This window comes from Diaphorina citri, unplaced genomic scaffold (genome assembly GCF_000475195.1).
Source record: "Diaphorina citri unplaced genomic scaffold, Diaci psyllid genome assembly version 1.1 scaffold316, whole genome shotgun sequence".
Classification (NCBI taxonomy): Eukaryota; Metazoa; Arthropoda; class Insecta; order Hemiptera; family Psyllidae; genus Diaphorina; species Diaphorina citri.
In genome coordinates this window covers 109,691-130,371 of record NW_007377751.1, presented here as the reverse complement: position 1 = coordinate 130,371, position 20,681 = coordinate 109,691, and the positions used below count along the sequence as shown (strand labels likewise).

The window sequence follows — 20,681 nt, the reverse complement described above, 5'->3', positions numbered from 1 at the left end:
AAAACTAGGCCCATAATTCATTAGCTTTCATCTGAAAAGTTCGAGTAATGTGTTACAACACTTATCAGGAGAAAAGAATCCAGGTGCAAAAAAAATATTATATCCAGTTGCGAAGTCTAAAAACTACATCCGCTCAGCTGACCTTGCTTATAGATTGTTCAAAATGTTGTGGACCCTTGGATAAAGTTGTCAAAGTTGGGTCTAGGAAAGATTTGGATTCATTTTTATTTGCAAGAAACGATCTGACTTGTTATAGGAATGTCAAAGATAAAAGTAAATCCAAAGATAAATCGGCCAAAGACAACACAATCTTTCAACTTACTCCGTAGAAGCTGTAAAACTTTTGGAATATCCTAAATATGCTGACTAGCGCCGTGAATTTTTCTGATTCTTATCTTAGATTTAACTATTGTGTAAATTACCCTGTACTACTGAACCGCTAGTACTGCCTACTGGTAATCTAGCATCTAATTTTCGAATTGTTAATAAATTTTAATCATAAGGTTTTTCGTAGGGTGATTTTATGCTAATTGATTAGGTTAATAATGTTCTTCCATAGTAAAATCATAATTCTCAAGTCAAAGCCATAAAAAATACCTTTTTATTTCTTCCTATTTTGGGTTACTGAAAATTACCTATTTTAACTATTCTCAAGAAAGTGCGGAAGAATTTAATTTATTCCCAAGTATGTTTTGTAAAGTTACAGACATTTTGTATTTGTGTGTTACTGCGGTCAAGATTGAATCTCAATGGAATAGATTGTTAAGATACCTATTGATTTAATAACAACAGAAGAATATCATTGAAAAGCAATTTCAGTAGAAAGGTATTTGTGTGTTACTGCGGTCAAGATTGAATCTCAATGGAATAGATTGTTAAGATACCTATTGATTTAATAACAACAGAAGAATATCGTTGAAAACCAATTTCAGTAGAAAACTAAGTCGAAAATATGCTCGTAAGTAACCTACTTACCTAAAACCACCCTCAAAACTAATTAAAGAACGAGACAGCTATCACAAATGCAGGGGTTGAAAAACACAGTGGGCTCATGTCATAATAAAGCTATCAGAACTCTCCAGGTAACAATGTAACATTATACGAACCTTTACCTTCACAAATATAATGCAATAATTTTCCAAATAATTACCAATATTGCCTTGAAAAAAAAGGAACAAAAATCCCCTCTTTTCTATTGTAGCCACCCGCTATAAAATTGTATTTTTCCCAACAGAAAAAGTAGAAAACTACCCAATATTATGTACAGCTGGTAAATTACTCAAGTGGAACTTTAGTTAGGTTTGAAGCCACGTGTGTGTAATGTTTGAAAGCGTAGGAGTATCATGTCTATCTTGATTTTAGGAAATTACCTTCCGTTTTGACGGAAAAATAAAAGAAATAAAAAGGTATAGCACCGCACGTTGTGGGTAGGAAAGTGTGTGTGCAAGATTTTGTACGTGCACACTGGGGTTTAATAGTTATAATGTATGCATATAGTCAACACCCAGCCCTGGATATATTGAGTTGAATTGAAACATACACAAGGTAGGTACTTCTTAAAGCTGTAAGTAGGTATCGCGGTTGGAAGCCCTAGACCTTTAGATTTCAGTTAATTTATGAGACTTTCTGTGGAATTAGAATTGTCTAGTGTCTATTTATAACAATATCAAAGTAAATAAACATTCAGAAAACAAAGCTAGGGTCACACTTGTTCTTTTACTTCGCCGCGACTCCTGTACTGATTTTCCTCCTTAATTTTATGCATGGTAACTGAAATGAGAAGACAAGAGCTGGGTTAAATTGAGGTCAAGTATTAGCAGCTTACGATTCTGGACTGACGATGTATCATGCATAATGTTATTTATTAATTTGTCTGGTATTTATTAATTTGGTAGGTAGTATTATTCAAATAACTGTCATGTTTTTGGGCCAAATGAAAATTGTAGACGTAAAATTCTTCCGCTAAAGAATTTACAATGTTCTTTCCCCTCTACCGGCATATAACTTTTACTCGAAGTAAATATTATCTCTATCTTTAAACAAAGAAAATAAAAAATGATTTTGTACCGAAAATATGATGTTTGCCAAAGTAATTTGATGTTTACAAATTGTCTGAAAAAACAGCCCGTCAGTTATTAGGTAGGTACGCTTAGTTTATTTTACTGAAATGAGACTGATCAGTTTATTTTGTTATGCCAGTAATATGGGAAGGGGTAAGATTAGTATTAAGAACCCAATACCTGGAGGAAAATACCAAGTAAAATACTTGCAAAGAGGGTCTAACTTCAAAACTTGCAATCAAATTGGTGAATGATTCTTTTCCGAATCTGTGGTCTGTGGCAAGTTTCATGATCCCAAAAGATGGGAGTATTTAAACCCCCCCCCCCCCCCCCCCCCAAATTCTACTGAAGATCGGGACCAGAAGTCAGGTTAACCTGCCTCCAGAATGTGCGGGAACCAGCCTACGGGGTCAATTTAATTTTTATTGCAAAATGGGACATGGCGATCAAAGCTTCACTGGACACAGAACCCAGAATTTGGTTCTTCCAAAAGAAAAATTGGCATTATAGAGCCTATTATTGTGGGCCTCGTATAGTCGTATACAGACAGATGGTAACATGAAGTCTCACTAACCTAGGGTTTCAACTATGACATAGCAAAAAGAGCAAAGAAAATACGACTGTCTTTTCTGTTGATAGACCAGAAGTCAAAAAATTCCTGTACCTACCTATATCTTCGAAAATTTCTCTACCTACTGATTTCTCTGCTTCAGAAAATGATAATTTTTTAATAATAAAATTCAAGTGGAAATAGATTCTACAGATCTACAGCACTGATCCACAGGTCTTTGATTTGTTTCAATGAATTAAAACCAGACTGACCCGTTCTAAACGTTTCGGATCCAAAACAAAAAGACTCAAAGAGAAAAAATCCCGATCAAACCTCTTGACCCCTGACTAAACCTTAAGCTTATTAGAAAGATTAATAGAACATTATTTATATTTTGAATTGTTTATTATTTACTTTTACACTTGTTCCTCGAGTTAACCCTTCACTGATCTTTTTGAATACTTATCAGGAATATTCTAATCGGTAGTACAGAGTGCTTATTAACAGAAACACCGAAAGTTCATAATTTTTGTTCCTAATAATGGATATCAAAGGTTTAGGTGGTAGAGAATGCCTTTCAGATAGTACCTCTTCTAGCACAGTTGTGCTCTTGTGTCAAATTGCATCAGTCTTACCAATTTTATAGAAATCAAACATTCCTCATTTTATGAAAACTGACAAACCAACACATAAAAGAGGAATCTTACCCAAATCTTTCGAAATGGGAAATCAATATAGGTACTCAAAGATTTAAAAAGGGGTTCATTATTGTGATTCTGCCAACACTTTGGTATAGGTAGGTACTCGTACTTACAAGCTAGTCAAAACTGATGATCCGATTACCTATAAAATTTGACCGATAGTAAAGGCAAGGGTTAAAAGTTACACTAGAAGAGTTGGAACTGTTTTATGTTTTTATAATAAAACATAGTTTATGAGATATTGTACGTTTTACTTTATAATAATTAGACGCATTTTCATAAGAAGTACCGAGGTACCCGGTGTTTTTATATATATATAAATAAAAAAAAACATTTACGTACATAACTAGCTCTCCAAGTTTCCAGTTCCTACAATATTATTGTTTCTACTCTTTTTCTGCTCTAATGAACTGAATAGGGGTCGTTGTGAAGACTAAACGAGGGAAATGTTTACAGAGCAGCTTTTTTTCTAACTTCCAAGGATTTCATCCAAAGAAATCGATTCACATCCGATTTGCCATCAATTAAGTATCGTGTACAAACTCTTGAGGTATTTCAAATTAGTGCCTAATCATATCACGAAAAGACTTAGGGTCTTGTGAAATAGGAAAGTTATGAATGGACGTCTAGCAAATACTAGAACGATTAGAGTAGTATACTAGAACATTGTAAGGCTGTTCCAGGGGAGTATTCATCAGAGATGTGCGTGCCTGACAAACTTAAGAAACGATCTGACTTGTTATAGGAATGTCAAAGATAAAAGTAAATCCAAAGATAAATCGGCCAAAGACAACACAATCTTTCAACTTACCACAAACTTAATGAATGAACCCCATAAGGCGTGAGAAGCTTCAATCAAAATGTGCCGATCATGCATCCATATTTGAGGAAGCTTCAAAAATGTAATCCAGTCTTGAATTTTCAACGATCTGGAAACTCTAAAATCCTTTGAAACCCTCTTAAGAATGGTGCAAAATGCACACATTCCTAAAGTTTTCCTTTAATTAGTAAGTTCCTGACTTGAATTGCACGAAATATATTGGTTAGATGCGTGATGCAGACTGCGTGTTTTGCAAGTGTGCTCGTCAGCTCGCGGCTTTCCATTACACTCTTAAGCTTTGTGTTTGCCCCCAAACTTATTAAAATTGTATGTACCTAATAACTTTCAAATTCCATCATCTTGCTCTGTAAGAAATCCGCTTTAAATGCACTCCTTGTTGATCTAAAATGTCCCTAAAATTTCTTAGTATTCAAGGGATATGTTTTAAAACCAAAGTCATTACACCGTGTTAGAAAAGAAAGGAATTTCATTGAAACTGATGTACAGAATCGGCTCCTTAGAAACAGAAACCATACTCCCTGAATCAGCGGTCACCATCTATGGTGCATCGCCTCAGAATGAAAACGAAGAAATGAATTTTCCTTAATTTTCAAGGCAGATTTGTTTTGAATGTAACTTGATGGCTTGATGCATACCCAAGATACCTTTTCTCCGTCCCGTGTGTTTCATGCTTTGAATAACAAATTATGACCACAAATATCTTCGGAATTAAAAACCAAGCACTCGCCTGGTGCGCTTGGTAATTTCGGTTCGAATGAATGAGGACTTAAAAACAGCAAGATATATTTTGAAATACGATGAAAGGAGTCGGGGGTGTAGGTCTTGATATGAAATATTGTCGACTTAGTAAATAAACAAGATAAGTAGGTTCCTAAATTTTTTTCTTGGAGATTTGTTAGTATTCTAATGATATTATGAGGCCCAATGATGTACAGAATCGGCTCCTTAGAAACAGAAACCATACTCCCTGAATCAGCGGTCACCATCTATGGTGCATCGCCTCAGAATGAAAACCAAGAAAAGAATTTTCCTTAATTTTCAAGGCAGATTTGTTTTGAATGTAACTTGATGCATACCCAAGATACCTCTTCTCCGTCCCGTGTGTTTCATGCTTTGAATAATAAATGATGTCCACAAATATCTTCGGAATTAAAAACCAAGCACTCGCCTGGTGCGCTTGGTAATTTCGGTTCGAATGAATGAAACTTTGGAAACAGCAAGATATATTTTGAAATACGATGAAAGGAGTCGGGGGTGTAGGTCTTGATGTGAAATATTGTCGACTGAGTAAATAAACAAGATAAGTAGGTTCCTAAATTTTTTTCTTGGAGATCTGTTAGTATTCTAATGATATTATGAGGCCCAATATATCCACAGGAACCCAGGAGGTAATTCTTACAGATATTGTGGATATTTCCTGGGTCTTGAAAAAAAACCCTACAAATCGGAAGTTCTTTCACCTGACGGAAGCTCAAACTTAATCAGATCCTAATACCTATAATTAGGTGTATTATCACTGTACTTTTTTTTCCTGTATCTCTTCCCTGTGTATCACAGGAAAGGATTTAATGCTTGGTTGACAGAATGCTACGGGTTACACTTCGCCCCTAGCTGATTGAAATCCCAGTGAAAATGGGGCAGGCAAGTTGGCTTATCAGTTAGATATTAGTCGAACAAGACTGATAATATCAGTCAAAAGTTTTTGCCTTATTAATTTGCCCGTTATTGACCTTATATTAATTTATCGTGCCTTTTTGCTACAACACAGTGTCATACTCGTACATGTGTATATTTTTCATTTATTTCCCTACTGTTCTTTATGTAATTACTTAATGAGAAAACAATGACATAATCAAATCCTAATATGTACCTATAATTAGGTGTATTATCACTGTACTTTTTTTTTCCCTGTATCACAGGAAAGGATTTAATGCTTGGTTGACAGAATGCTACGGGACTTCGCCCCTAGCTGATTGAAATCCCAGTGAAAATGGGGCAGGAAAGGTGGCTTATCAGTTAGGTATTAGTCAAACAGGAAAAGTTTTTGCGTTATTTTCTTCTTTTTGCCCTTCTATTAATTTATTGTGCCTTAATTTTTGCCACATAGTGTCATACATGTACATATTTTTCTTTTATTATACTTTAATTTGCCTACTTTTTTATGCAATTAGAAAACAATGACGATAATTACCTGATGGAAGCCTAGATAACTTTCTATGGTGTGCGTTGCGAAAAATACTTCTCCCTCGCAGGTCAATATTACCAGAAATCCGTTCAGAGCCTGTGAAAAAGAGATAAAGGTTAATCCAAAATGCAAATTTGTGAAATTTGGTCAAATTACCTACATAGGACTTTTTTTTCGAGAGATTTGAGAGAGGGGACTGTAACTGCTGAGGTCCTAGAGTTCCGAAATCGAAGAGAGAAGAAGAATAGGACAGGAGAGAGCCAGACGTTCTGAGAACGAACCTTATCCGTTTAGGATAAAGTACGCCCCGGGCGGGAATCGAACCTGCGATCTAGCGCTTACAAGACAGACGTATACCCTCCCAGGTAACTGGGCTGACAGTATTACTAATGTTTGTTGAAACTCGTTGTGTCCCCAGGGCTCCGCGAACTAATGCTTCCACTCCAAGGTAGCTGGGCTGACTTTAGCTATCTAGGCTAGCTTTCGATAGGACTGAAATGTCCTTAAAACTCACCTGCAGGAACATATCTCCATCTGTGAAAGCTTGCTCATATAGACTAACTTCGCCGCCCTAGCTTCTAAGTCTAGTGGTTCTCAGTTCTCAATTCTTTGATTTTTCAATAATATCTAGTGCTTCCTTGCGTGTCCGTAAGTCTTGATGTCACAGTGTTGGAAGGATTGGGGGGTTTAAAACCCCTTGGACGCCCAAAAATTTCCTAGCTTCTAAGTCTAGTGGTTCTCAGTTCTCAATTCTTTGATTTTTCAATAATATCTAGTGCTTCCTTGCGTGTCCGTAAGTCTTGTTGTCACAGTGTTGGAAGGATTGGGGGGTTTAAAACCCCTTGGACGCCCAAAAATTATATCTAAGCTCCTTCTATATCCTTGGGCCTTTGGTGTTCATTTAGGATTTAGGTATATTGGTCCAATGAGATCAATAAGTCCTTTTGCCACAGAAGTTATCCAGAATATTTTAGGTAACATCTTTGTTACCCTTAGATAACATAAAAGGTGTGGAAACTTCGCCGCGACTCCTGTACTGATTTTCCTCCTTAATTTTATGCATGGTAACTGAAATGAGAAGACAAGAGCTGGGTTAAATTGAGGCCAAGTATTAGCAGCTTATGATTCTGGACTGACGATGTATCATGCATAATGTTATTTATTAATTTGTCTATGGTAGGTAGTATTATTCAAATGACTGTCATGTTTTTGGGCCAAATGAAAATTGTAGACGTAAAATTCTTCTGCTAAAGAATTTAAAAATTCTGTTGTAGAGCAGAAAATGTTTGATGTTTAGAACAAGCATAAAATCGTAAAAAAAGTAGAAAAATGTATACCTGCCCACCTAAAAAATGTCGTGAAATATAGGTACTACCGGCTTATAAATAATTAAAGAGGGACGAAGGGAGGGAGAGAGAGGAGGAGGAGGAGGAGGAGGAGGGAGAAAAATTCTATGGAGTATTTCAATGTTTACTTTTTTCTTAAATTAATAGTGGACATTCCCAGAGTCGTAAATTTTATCTGGGAAAATCTAAATAAAAAGGCGTACCCTTTGTTTTAACTTTCCTTCTTTTGTTCTATATTATTTTGTGGAGGAAGAAAGAAGCATTAAAAAAGTATCTAAGAAGTAGGTATAAAGGCGAAAAAGAGGATGTTGAAGAAAGCGAATATCATAAATATTGAACGTATAATTTTCCCAATTTAGTCTGCCTTTTAGACTTGGCTACAACTTGGAGAAAGGAGTTTGTAGGTGCATAAAGGATTCTAAAAAGCTCGACTTTTTACTTTCCTTATCCTATAGGAAGGAAAGTAATGTAATCGGGTCAAATTTTCGATGGTCAGTTTTTAGTGCCAAAACACGTTTTGAGGTCCCTAGAGCCTAAATCCAAAGTTTCAGCCATTGGTCCGTGTCTGTCTGTAAACAAAATATCTCGAGAACAGTAAGAGCTAGAGACTTGAAATTTGGTATGTAGATGTCAAATACAATATCTCGGGAATGGTACAAGCTAGAGACTTGAAATTTGGTATGTAGTTCACAAATGTGACAAAAGGATGCAAAACAAGGTATGAGCTAGAGACTTGAAATTTGGTATGTAGTTCACAAATGTGACAAGGATGCAACACAAAACGTTTGGTTGAGATGGTTGCTGCGCTTGGCGGTATTTTGACCGCTTTTGGACAGATTTCGACCGTTTTTTGGCGGTTTTCAGCTATAGCGACAAAACGGTTCGAGATATTGTAAAAGTTGGGGTAAAAACACTCAAATAAGCATCATTCAATAGGATAAGGAAAGTCGTGTGATGTTCACACCAGATTTTTTTACATGACTTTGTTTGTCTAAAATCGATTTTCCCCGATGCACAATATACCTACCTATCGTTTTCAGTTCTTTCTGATTCACTACTTCCCCTTATTGCTAGCTATAAAGGGGCAAACAAGAAGAAAGAACTTTTTTTTCAACGTAGAATTAAGATTGTAAGTTTCAAAGGGATTAGGGGAAACAAAAGGAGACCGGTAGCTTGCACAATATTTCTTACTTATTAAAAGTAATCAACCCTCGCTCATAAAATAATATTTTTACTGCCTACCTTAAAACTTCTATCCTTTAACTTTAATCTATGAATCTATTAGTTTAGCTGTTTTAAAACTGGGAAAACTGGATGAGTCATCAAAATGAAAAATCTATCCGAATGAAAATCTGTATACCTAAATGTTTTGATTAACCATTTAAGCATTCATGTACTCTAATAAAAATACACCTATTCCTTTGCGGTATACTAAAATTACCTATAAATTCATAAATCAAATAGATAGATCATAAGTAATAAGTAGGTAGTAAAAGTATGTATGAATTATTCAGGACATTCGCAAGCAAGTGTTATGATTCTATATCTTGAAAACCAACAAAAATTGATAGAACTTGGTGGAGAGGTTTTGTGAATAGTCGACCTGTTCCACCAAACAGAACGACTTAGGATATGTAATATGTATGTATGTATGTATGTATCTGACAGGTGCTAAACCAAATAATAAATTACTATTTAACTAACTGTAAATATGAAAACAAATAGAAGAACATAAATATGTATGAAAACTCGAGGAATTCTTGAGGATAGTAACCCACGATGAGTAACTATATAATCAACTGTTCTATGTGTATAGGTACCGGTATACCTACCTATATTCAATTTCGTAGTAAACATAGTAAGGTGGGTTAACTTAATCAGATTTCGTAAGAATTAATTATTTTCACGTGGTATGATAGCTAGATAAGCGAGTTATCTTGGATACTCATAGTGTATCAGAAAGTGTAGGTAAAAGTAATGAATTTTTATAATTTACAAGAATATTAAAATCTTTGTAGGCAGATATAAAGACAGCTACGTACAAAGGTACGTACAGACTTATAGATTTCGGACGTTGTAGATTGTTCTAGGACCCAGGGGCAGGAATAGCGTCTTGCTAATTTGTTCTAGGTACTTGGAAGAAAAATAATAATACAAGTACATTCGCAAACACTCAAGCCGTATCACACGTTAAAATTAGAAGACGAAAGTACATACTAATAAAAAATCGTGTTGTTGTGGACGTAGCTTCACACATTGGATATCTAGTATATTTTTGAATCTAAATAAATGGAAATGCAGGCACTCACATAAAACATCCTAACATCGGTAAAAACCAACATAGCAAGTATTTCCAAGATGCTATTATACGTGTAATGTTCAATCTATAAGGTCAGAGCAGTCTTAAATAAAAAATAAAAAAACTAGTGTGGAATTATAATTAAGACATGATTTTATCAAGTGAAATACACATTACACTCAAGAAGAGTTGAAGAAAAAAAAAAAAAAAAAAAAACAGTTCAAAGTTATCTATATTTGTATAAGAAAAAAAGGTAACAACCTATAAGGTAAGTAACGGTAACAGAATTCTTTAAAAGGCGTCTGTTGATGAATTTATGAAGACTAATGAAAATATTCCAGTGATTTCCTCATTCTCAAATATATTTTCAAAAACTGAACTACTGATTTCAAATACCTATCATTCACATTAAAATAGGTGGGAAATTGAGGTTTACGGCACTGCAAAAAGGCGCATTTTATCGCCTACCTACTAATAGAGTTGATTGATTGTAAACCTCTGGCTGTGTGATATTATGACCTATCGCTAATAACTTCAAGTCATAAAATTATCACGAGACAAAAATTTACGTACAGATATTACCTCAAGTGAGAAGTTTGATTTAATGTATTAGATCAGGACCGGTCATAGAAACAACGCCAAACACCAACTGGAGGAAGGAATGTAAGGAAAAAGTGCAGAAACTGGTGCTGGAATTATTGGTGAATTGAAAGAACAACGAGAATATTTGGCACAAACAGCTATGAACAAGGCGAAAAGAAAATTTTGCAGGTCGGAAGAGACTGAAACCTAGAAAACATCAAACGGAGGAAAATTTTGGAAAATGAAATGGAAAATTTTGATGGCGAAATCAAAGTGGAATAAAATTATGAACGACTGAACTGACTGAAGGAAAAAGTGAAACATTTTTGATTGAGTTTTCTTTGAATGTTTCTGAATTTTCTTTGAAAGTGGTTTAGCCTGAAACCATGACTGTGAAGATGGCCCTGAAACGATTTCACACATGATTTATGATCAATCTTTGAGTGATTCTCCCTCGCAGGTCAATATTACCAGAAATCCGTTCAGAGCCTGTGAAAAAGAGATAAAGGTTAATCCAAAATGCAAATTTGTGAAAATTGGTCAAATTACCTACATAGGACCTTTGAGTGATTTTTTTTTCTTCAAAGAAAACTCAGGCGGCTTCATAAAAAAATTATGACTTTCTCTATTCTTACACTGAAAAAAGTAAAAATGTCTTGTTAAATTAATTTTTCACTTAGTCCCATCTTCTTGTGTGTCATATAGGAGATTTCTCATCATACTCCTCAACTATAAGAAACTCTATTAAGAGATGAGCTATACGTCTGAAATTTTATTATTCTGCTGATTTCTGCTAAATATGTTGACCTTTGAACTGTAATAATTAGTCGCGAAAGCATAGAGATCATCATAGGTTCCGTTAATAACTCATTTGTAGGTTTGTCCCAGAATAAATTGTTGAACTTTCAACTAGATTGAATTGTAGGGAATTTTTAGTCCATTCCCGATATTGCAGCTGGTATGAACTAGAAAGTAGAGGCATATTCTATTCTGAAAGGTTAGATCTATTGGAACCAGAGGTATAGTAATCCATTATGAAAATTCCTCAAAAGACGAAGAAGAAGAGGAGGAAGAAGAAGAAGAAGAAGAAGCGTTCAAAAAGGTATCATTGAATTAAAGCTGACCATTTCGGATATTTTTTCAATGGGTAAAACAAACCCCATAGATACAACCTGGACACACCGATCATTCTTCCCTCTGACGTTAGAGGGAACTTTAATTTCATCAGTTTATCTGGTATAATTAATCTTTTGTTTTCTACCGGTACGCATTAGGGGTTGCTTAACCTAATGACAGGTAGCGCTATACGATAAGCCCTGAGGGAAGCTCACCCCAATAGTCCTTCTATATCCGTATCAACCCTAGCTTCTAAGTCTAGTGGTTCTCAGTTCTCAATTCTTTGATTTTTCAATAATATCTAGTGCTTCCTTGCGTGTCCGTAAGTCTTGTTGTCACAGTGTTGGAAGGATTGGGGGGTTTAAAACCCCTTGGACGCCCAAAAATTATATCTAAGCTCCTTCTATATCCTTGGGCCTTTGGTGTTCATTTAGGATTTAGGTATATTGGTCCAATGAGATCAATAAGTCCTTTTGCTACAGAAGTTATCCAGAATATTTTAGGTAACATCTTTGTTACCCTTAGATAACATTAAAGGTGTGGAGACCAAAGCAAAAGTACCTACTTTTTGGGAGGCAGAGGCACATAAAACTGGAATTGATATCCTAAGAACCCCTGTGCTAAATCCTCACTTTGTAAAGGTGTAATGTTCTTTCCCCTCTACCGGCATATAACTTTTACTCGAAGTAAATATTATCTCTATCTTTAAACAAAGAAAATAAAAAATGATTTTTTACCGAAAATATGATGTTTGCCAAAGTAATTTGATGTTTACAAATTGTCTAAAAAAACAGCCCGTCAGTTATTAGGTAGGTACGCTTAGTTTATTTTACTGAAATGAGACTGATCAGTTTATTTTGTTATGCCAGTAATATGGGAAGGGGTAAGATTAGTATTAAGAACCCAATACCTGGAGGAAAATACCAAGTAAAATACTTGCAAAGAGGGTCTAACTTCAAAACTTGCAATCAAATTGGTGAATGATTCTTTTCCAAATCTGTGGTCTGTGGCAAATTTCATGATCCCAAAAGATAAATACCTGGAGGAAAATACCAAGTAAAATACTTGCAAAGAGGGTCTAACTTCAAAACTTGCAATCAAATTGGTGAATGATTCTTTTCCGAATCTGTGGTCTGTGGCAAGTTTCATGATCCCAAAAGATGGGAGTATTTTCAGCCTTATTGTAATGTACCTACTCAGTTTTCTTATTTTTTCCCCATTAATACCTATTTTTACTTCTGTTGAAGTCTTCATTAAATCTTAGTGTAGTTACAACCAATGCTCTACGCTTTACAATGTTATACTTTTGGCATTTCCTACTCATTGTTAGCGATACACCCTAATTATTTTTCGCATAAAATTAAAAGTAAAAGAAAATAGTTATTTAGTTGGTTTACAAAGAAATATTCAAACAGATAACCTAGTTGCTGGTTGACTTACTTTTAAATGTAAAAAAACTAAATGTGTTCTGTGTTGTACGATGGTTTGATAAGGAATAATAATGAATTAAATTAGTATAAATATTACATACATTTTAATATCAATGTTTACTTGTTAAATCATAACTGTGTTATAAAACAGACACCCTTTCAATCCTAATGCTAGGTATAAATAAATAATAATATCGTAAGAGAAATTGAAGTTCAGCTTTCCACGGGCTCAGTTCTGTCAGCTGTCAGATTAGTGGAGACGCCAAACCACCAGAAAACTATGAAGAAAATGATCTGCGATTTCAATGTAGGTACCTAGGTATTTTTTATATTTTTTACCATTTTATATGATTATTTTAATAAACTTGTACATAATATTGTTGGTTGTTTGATATGAGTTTGATACCTTTATAAATTATTTTTAGTTACCAAGGACCTCAAGTTTACTGTATGCTTTAGGAATGTAGGTAGGTGCTAATTGTTATGCCTACATTGTGAAGTAATTCCAAAAGAGCTCATTTATGCGTTAATAACTACACCTATTCAGGAACTATTAGTTCAGATGAAATTATCGTCAAACGTCCTTGAAAATCTCGAACTACTTTGGCCAGTGTAGCTTCAAGAACTCTACATTGGCCTCTCCCAGAGAGCCAGGCGTCAGTACTGGAAGCATTCTTACATTACACACTCAGATCTTGAAAACATCTTGGTGTAAGTTTCTGCAAGCTCTTGGGACCTCTTCTGTCTTCAATATTGTTTCTTTGTTATTTTCAAGGTACGTCATACTCGTAAATTTAGTGCGATTTCCCTCTTTTTCCGAGTTCAAGGTGTGACTCACTATGTCGGATTATCTCGGGATTGTGTAAAATCCTGGATCAACCTGGCTATCAAGTGTCGCTCGATCGCATATTTCCACTTACCGATGTGTCCCTTGTTGAGAACATCTTTTTATCAGATTCACTAAAAACTACAATTTATTAGATTCTCTGAATAATGCGGGGAATCTGAAATTTGTCATATCTACTCATGTAGGTATCTCTAGTCAAAGTTTAGTGTAAGGAAATAGGTATTGATCTGTTGCAGCTTACAAAAAATTCGATCTTTAACATTGTAACTTCTCGAGTTAGTTACAAGTTCCAGGCCACATCAAGTGTCGCTCGATCGCATATTTCCACTTACCGATGTGTCCCTTGTTGAGAACATCTTTTTATCAGATTCACTAAAAACTACAATTAGATTCTCTGAATAATGCGGGGAATCTGAAATTTGTCATATCTACTCATGTAAGTATCTCTAGATAGTAAAAGTTTAGTGTAAGGAAATAGTTATTGGTCTCTTGCAGCTTACAAAAAATTCGATCTTTAACATTGTAACTTCTCGAGTTAGTTACAAGTTCCAGGCCACTTTTTAGGACTCCAGACCAAAAGAGGGGACTTGGAAAGACAGTTTTGATCTGTGATAATTATTATAATTATAACAAAAGATTTAGTTTTCAAGCAATTCTACAGTAATCGTTACAAACGTAAAATAACAAGGTAAGTACGTATTAGGTCCCTACTACACCTGTACTTTACAAGTTTCAATATTATGTGCTAATTTTTCCTAATGATGGTTTAGCGAGCTATGTCAAGAATCGAAATTGGTTTGTCCGTAGAGATCTTGGCTTCCGTTACAATCACAAAGTTTCAAGCTTTGTCCAAGACAAGAAAAAGTGTTTCAAATCTTAATAAATTGAATAGTTTGTTGGCAACTAACTTCAGTACACAGACATGGTGAAACAATTATGGTTTAGCGAGCTATGTCAAGAATCGAAATTGGTTTGTCCGTAGAGATCTTGGCTTCCGTTACAATCACAAAGTTTCAAGCTTTGTCGAAGACAAGAAAAAGTGTTTCAAATCTTAATAAATTGAATAGTTTGTTGGCAACTAACTTCAGTACACAGACATGGTAAAACAATTTTTTTCCTGCTTTGATTTCCTCGTGAACAGACGAGGTTCTTGTCTCGAAACAGTGTGCCCTCAGCTAAGGTTATATTTCCAAAATTTTCTCCGGTACAGTTTACAACCACCCTTATATCCCATACAAAGGTAGATATAGGTATAATAATAATTATTCCCAGGTTTGGACACAACACGCAAAGCTTTTTTCCCTCTGCCACCCACTGCCGAGTTTGTTTTCCCTAAAAACTTACCTCAAAATTGAAACCCTCTCTCTCCCTTTTCTTGTATGGTAAATTCAGCTGGAAAATCGATTTTCATATAAGTTTTTATAAAACTTAATTTTCCAAGTCTGTAAAGTAGGTATACGATAGAAATGGGGAAATCCTGATTGGGGAGAGGGGATACTTGGAGTAAAGTCTAAGTAGACTTCCATAAGGGAGCGCAATAGACTTCAAGATAAAGAGGTAATACTAGAAATATACAAATCGATTTTCATATAAGTTTTTATAAAACTTAATTTTCCAAGTCTGTAAAGTAGGTATACGATAGAAATGGGGAAATCCTGATTGGAGAGAGGGGATAGGTACTTGGAGTAAAGTCTAAGTAGACTTCCATAAGGGAGCGGAATAGACCTCAAGATAAAGAGGTAATACTAGAAATATATTTTAGTGCAGCAGTCTTCAACCATCTCTTGCTTATATTGACGAATTCTTGGTTCCTCAAATTTAAAGCTCAACGTTAATCTTTTATGTAGATCGATAGCAGTCTTTCCACTCATTGTTACAGATAGAAAGAGGTTCGTCATTCTCACAATTTAATTGAGACATAAAACAGTGGACATTAATTAGAAAGATAAAACTTAACTCCCAGAACCTATTTACCAAGATCAGAACTTAAAAGAGATCTCAAACTTTCAACAGCATAAAAGTGCCGCAAATCAAAGAATTACACCTTCAATTAACATCAAAAATCTCTTAAGATGGTTCTCTTCTTAATCTGAAAAATTAATGTAGATTAAAGTAAAACCTTATGATACCCTAATTTGTTAGGTTTGTGAGAGTGAGCTCATTAAATCTATTACTGATGGATGCTGCTCGTAAAAAAGGGGTTCAAAAAACTTCACAAATGTAAAAAAGAGAAAAAGTAGGTATCTCTAACACATAAATAGAATTAACAAAACTTACTCCCACCTGGTCAGTCTGGAACACAGCTGTTAATTCTGTACACCTTAATTAGATCGGTAACGTTACGTTCTGCTATCTCCCTCTTGTTTTAAAAGTTATCAGTTATCATTAGATAAATTGAAAACTACTCACTAATACGATGTGATAGGGCAGATAAAACATTGTGTCTGTACAACACATAGATATTGTTTTATTCCCTCTAGTGTATTCAATTGTGAGATATTTATCTTTTGCTAACGTATGGGCTACAGAGTTCTCGGCGGATTGGTCAGTACGAGGGTGTACTCACTAGATTATGAACATTGCCTCGGTAGTAAAATATTGGACTCCTACATCTGTTGGACAGTGGACTCGGATTCAAGTCCAACTAGCGACGCAAAAATAAGCGAGGGAAAGCCGTTCCTAGAAAGCTTGGTTTCAAACAAAACGAATCGTCCACATGTACACTAATAGGTAGGTAAGTAAGTAGTAAACAAAGTTACAAAACGACAGCACAAGCAAATTTCACAAATTTACAACTCTTTCCAGTCATGCAACAGAAATGCAACAGTTTCTAGCGGATGAAACACTTTCGGAAGAGTCTGAAACCTAGAAAACATCAAACGGAGGAAAATTTTGGAAAATGAAATGGAAAATTTTGATGGCGAAATCAAAGTGGAGTAAAATTATGAATGACTGAAGGAAAAAGTGAAACACTTTTGATTGAGTTTTCTTTGAATGTTTCTGAATTTTCTTTGAAAGTGGTTTAGCCTGAAACCATCACTGTGCAAAGATGGCCCTGAAACGATTTCACACATGATTTATGATCAATCTTTGAGTGATACAGATTTGGAAAAAATATAGAAAAATCGTATCAATTTCACATCACATACAACAAATCTTACTCTATTTGAAATCACTTTTGTTAAAACTATAATAAACTGTCACTTAAAATCCTATTAGTATTTTTCCTTACAATTTTTTTAACGGAAATTTTCTATGGCCTCCCTCTTCGCATTAACAAGGTGCGTACAAACACTCGAACAGCTTTGTTACAAACTATAACATCTTGGGGCAGTCAGAGCAGAGCATTTTATGGCATTAATTGCTTATGAGACTAGTGAGTTTGAAGGCTTGACCAATTTTACGTCTTGAAAATTTATGGGTGAAACTTTCATGGCTCATTTAGGAGGGTACTTGGGCACTTATGTCAATGAGGATAGGATAAAAGTTTTCCTGAGGCTAATACCTAGCTTAACCTTGACTATTACTTTGAACGATCTTTTTGGAATGAGGGGTGTTATTTGTACCAAAGGAATGTCTACACCGCACACACCCACACCCAAAACATATAGGTAGTACAGGTTACCTACAACCCATTATAAAGCCTCCGAAATTTTTTAGAGTCCCACTTTGCTGCCGTCAGTGAAGAAAGGTTCATATCCATATAGCATTACTTGGTTCTACCTCTTATATTTTTTTATTTTCGCTCAACACTGTTGAAAATGTAAACCAGTAAATGAAAGAAGTGTAGAAGAAGAAATGCTATCTCCAAACAAAATCGCTACTTCTTTTTTTCCCTGAATGCAAAACGGAATTTATCTTCAATATTGGATCTGTTGTATGCCTGTATAAATCTCCACCTCTGTCACTTCTAATCGAAAGAAAAACCAGAGTCATTTTTTAATTCTTTCTCATCGTGTTTTGAACTTTAGGAGATCACTAGAAAAGGTCCCCCAGTTCCCGTTCTAATAGAGAGGAAGTGTCTTTTATAGTTCAGCGAATATCACACTAGGCTTGAATCGTGAAGGTCTCATGTTCGATTCTCGGTTGCGCCGAGGTTCTTTTTGTCCTATTATGTAGGTACTTGAATTTTAGTAACTACATTCAGGAAATGACCAGCTTTGTGCAGACAATTGAGTAGCAACCAGTGGCACTCTTACCACAAGAAAAAGTTTCTATCAAAAATCAAAGAAAAGACTACAGGAAGCTCTATCTTCTAGAGCACAAGACGTCATTGTTTGAGGAAAAAGTACCTACTTTGGATGTCCAACATCTGGTTCCACAGTTTTATGCTCAAAAGTAAAAAAATGTATGACATCTTAGGTAAATGAAGAGTTGTAGATTATTGAAAATTACTTTTTTCCTATATTTACCTTGAATTTTCCCATTTTATTTTCAACTACATAATAGATTTTACATTCGTTCACAAGGTATTTAGTATTTACTGAAGAAATATAGGTACTTAGTCTTCGCCACTAGAGGCTACTATTTATTGAGTAAGATTTGAATCTCCTACCATTCCATCGACCATACATAAAAAATTAGCCTCCATATAATCATACTCGTATCATTAATATGTAAAGATTTTATTTCTCATTTGGGCCCTATTTGAGCTGATGCCGCGAACTTATGAAATTATATTATAAAGAGACTTTCTCTTTTCTGGCGTGAACGCGGGTATAATATGCGAGGGTGTGAAGGGATATATTATGGGTGTGAAGGGACCTAAGATATACTCATACTGTACCCTGACTAATAATCCCCGTCTGTACTGATCGATTAATATTTTGCTGACAAATACCTATAATAAACAATTCAGTGATGAATGAATGGTTTTTGTTTTATTTTGGCTCTCATCCTGGCAGTACAAACAGGTTAGATGTATCGTGTAACCTATCGTAAGTAAAGAACCCATGACATCTTAGGTAAATGAAGAGTTGTAGATTATTGAAAATTACTTTTTTCCTATATTTACCTTGAATTTTCCCATTTTATTTTCAACTACATAATAGATTTTACATTCGTTCACAAGGTATTTAGTATTTACTGAAGAAATATAGGTACTTAGTCTTCGCCACTAGAGGCTACTATTTATTGAGTAAGATTTGAATCTCCTACCATTCCATCGACCATACATAAAAAATTAGCCTCCATATAATCATACTCGTAAAATTCTTTGCATTTTTCATAGTTTAAGATGGATCTTTTAAAATCTCTGTGATTGACCACCTAGCAATAGGTACTTTGCAATTTTCATAGTTTCAGACGGATCTTTTTAAATCTCTGACTCGGAATATTCTGCAAGGTCTTCCGCTTCGTCATAAATATCTAGGTACTCTGAAAAATCGAGATCAACGTCTTACGTCTTTAATGTTTATTGCTCATTAAGTCGGGCAATAAAACTGAATCTAGTCTATTAAGTGGCTGGAATTAATTACATTGTAAAAAAGAAAAAAAAAAAAACTTATAAAGGATATAGGCGAAGAGAAAGCTAGTGGAGGAACTCTTAGAGCGATTTTAGAGGGAACTAATTTTCCCTTTTAAATGAACTTTAGAAGGGAAGTTAGGGAAGACAAATCAAATGTTAATGGTAAAAAATATACATATAATATCTAAATGAATAAAGTAAAAAAATGTATGACATCTTATTTTCTTGAAAAATAGAGAGATACTGATTCACAATCTTACACTTTGTCTTTGACTGATTGCTAGATAACAAGTTGGTCCTCAAATGAGTTGAAATATTTCTAATGTGTTCAAATTATATGTGATCTACCCCACCCTGTACCATTCAATCCAAAAAGGCACCTAAAACTGACCGGAACATTATAAAACCTTGCGGTTCAATTAAATAACAGAACAGATTTTCTTGAAAAATAGAGAGATACTGATTCACAATCTTACACTTTGTCTTTGACTGATTGCTAGATAACAAGTTGGTCCTCAAATGATGAATTGAAATATTTCTAATGTGTTCAAAATAAATGTGATCTACCCCACCCTGTACCATTCAATCCAAAAAAAAGGCACCTAAAACTGACCGGAACATTATAAAACCTTGCGGTTCAATTAAATAACAAAACAATGAAACACTTTATCCACTCAATAATATACGGAACAAAATCAAAACAATCGAACTATTCAATGGAATGCCCGTCTTACTATACCTATACAGAGGTATTAGGTGGGTATTATATTTAGCCGTGCCATGCAATAATGCATGTGTCATGCAAAGATCACAAATGCGTGATCAAAAATGACGTCACAAACTTTTTTTTATACGTTAGACATGCTATTCATTCATCTGACCAAATTTTACAGATATTATATTTAGCCGTGCCATGCAATAATGCATGTGTCATGCAAAGATCACAAATGCGTGATCAAAAATGACGTCACAAACTTTTTTTTTTTTATACGTTAGACATGCTATTCATTCATCTGACCAAATTTTACAGATATTTTTTTACGTTACTGATCTCACGTGGTTTCGTGTTTAGTGTAAATTATACTGTAACCATACAATAAAACGATATCAAAATATTCGAATCCCGTAAACGATTAACTAGGTAATTCTGTTGTGTGCCGGGATTGTGTTTTACTCAATGAAGTTCTTCTTCATTGATTTTTTTTTCTTTTTGTAGACTGACCTTGCACACTGAAGACCAGGGTTGAATGCCCGGTG

At 34.8% G+C, this 20,681-nt stretch overlaps 1 protein-coding gene across 1 annotated transcript in view; it reads right to left on the bottom strand.

The window, feature by feature from the left end:
* The window catches only part of LOC103507474, a gene marked incomplete at its 5' end in the record, with an annotated part of 62,616 nt that overhangs the window by 5,220 nt on the left and 36,715 nt on the right, over nt 1-20,681 (bottom strand). The window contains 3 exons of the mRNA XM_017443344.2: nt 6,344-6,433; nt 6,852-6,898; nt 7,355-7,405. Coding sequence (XP_017298833.2) covers nt 6,344-6,433; nt 6,852-6,898; nt 7,355-7,405 — 188 coding nt within the window. The remainder of the gene's footprint in view (nt 1-6,343; nt 6,434-6,851; nt 6,899-7,354; nt 7,406-20,681) is intronic.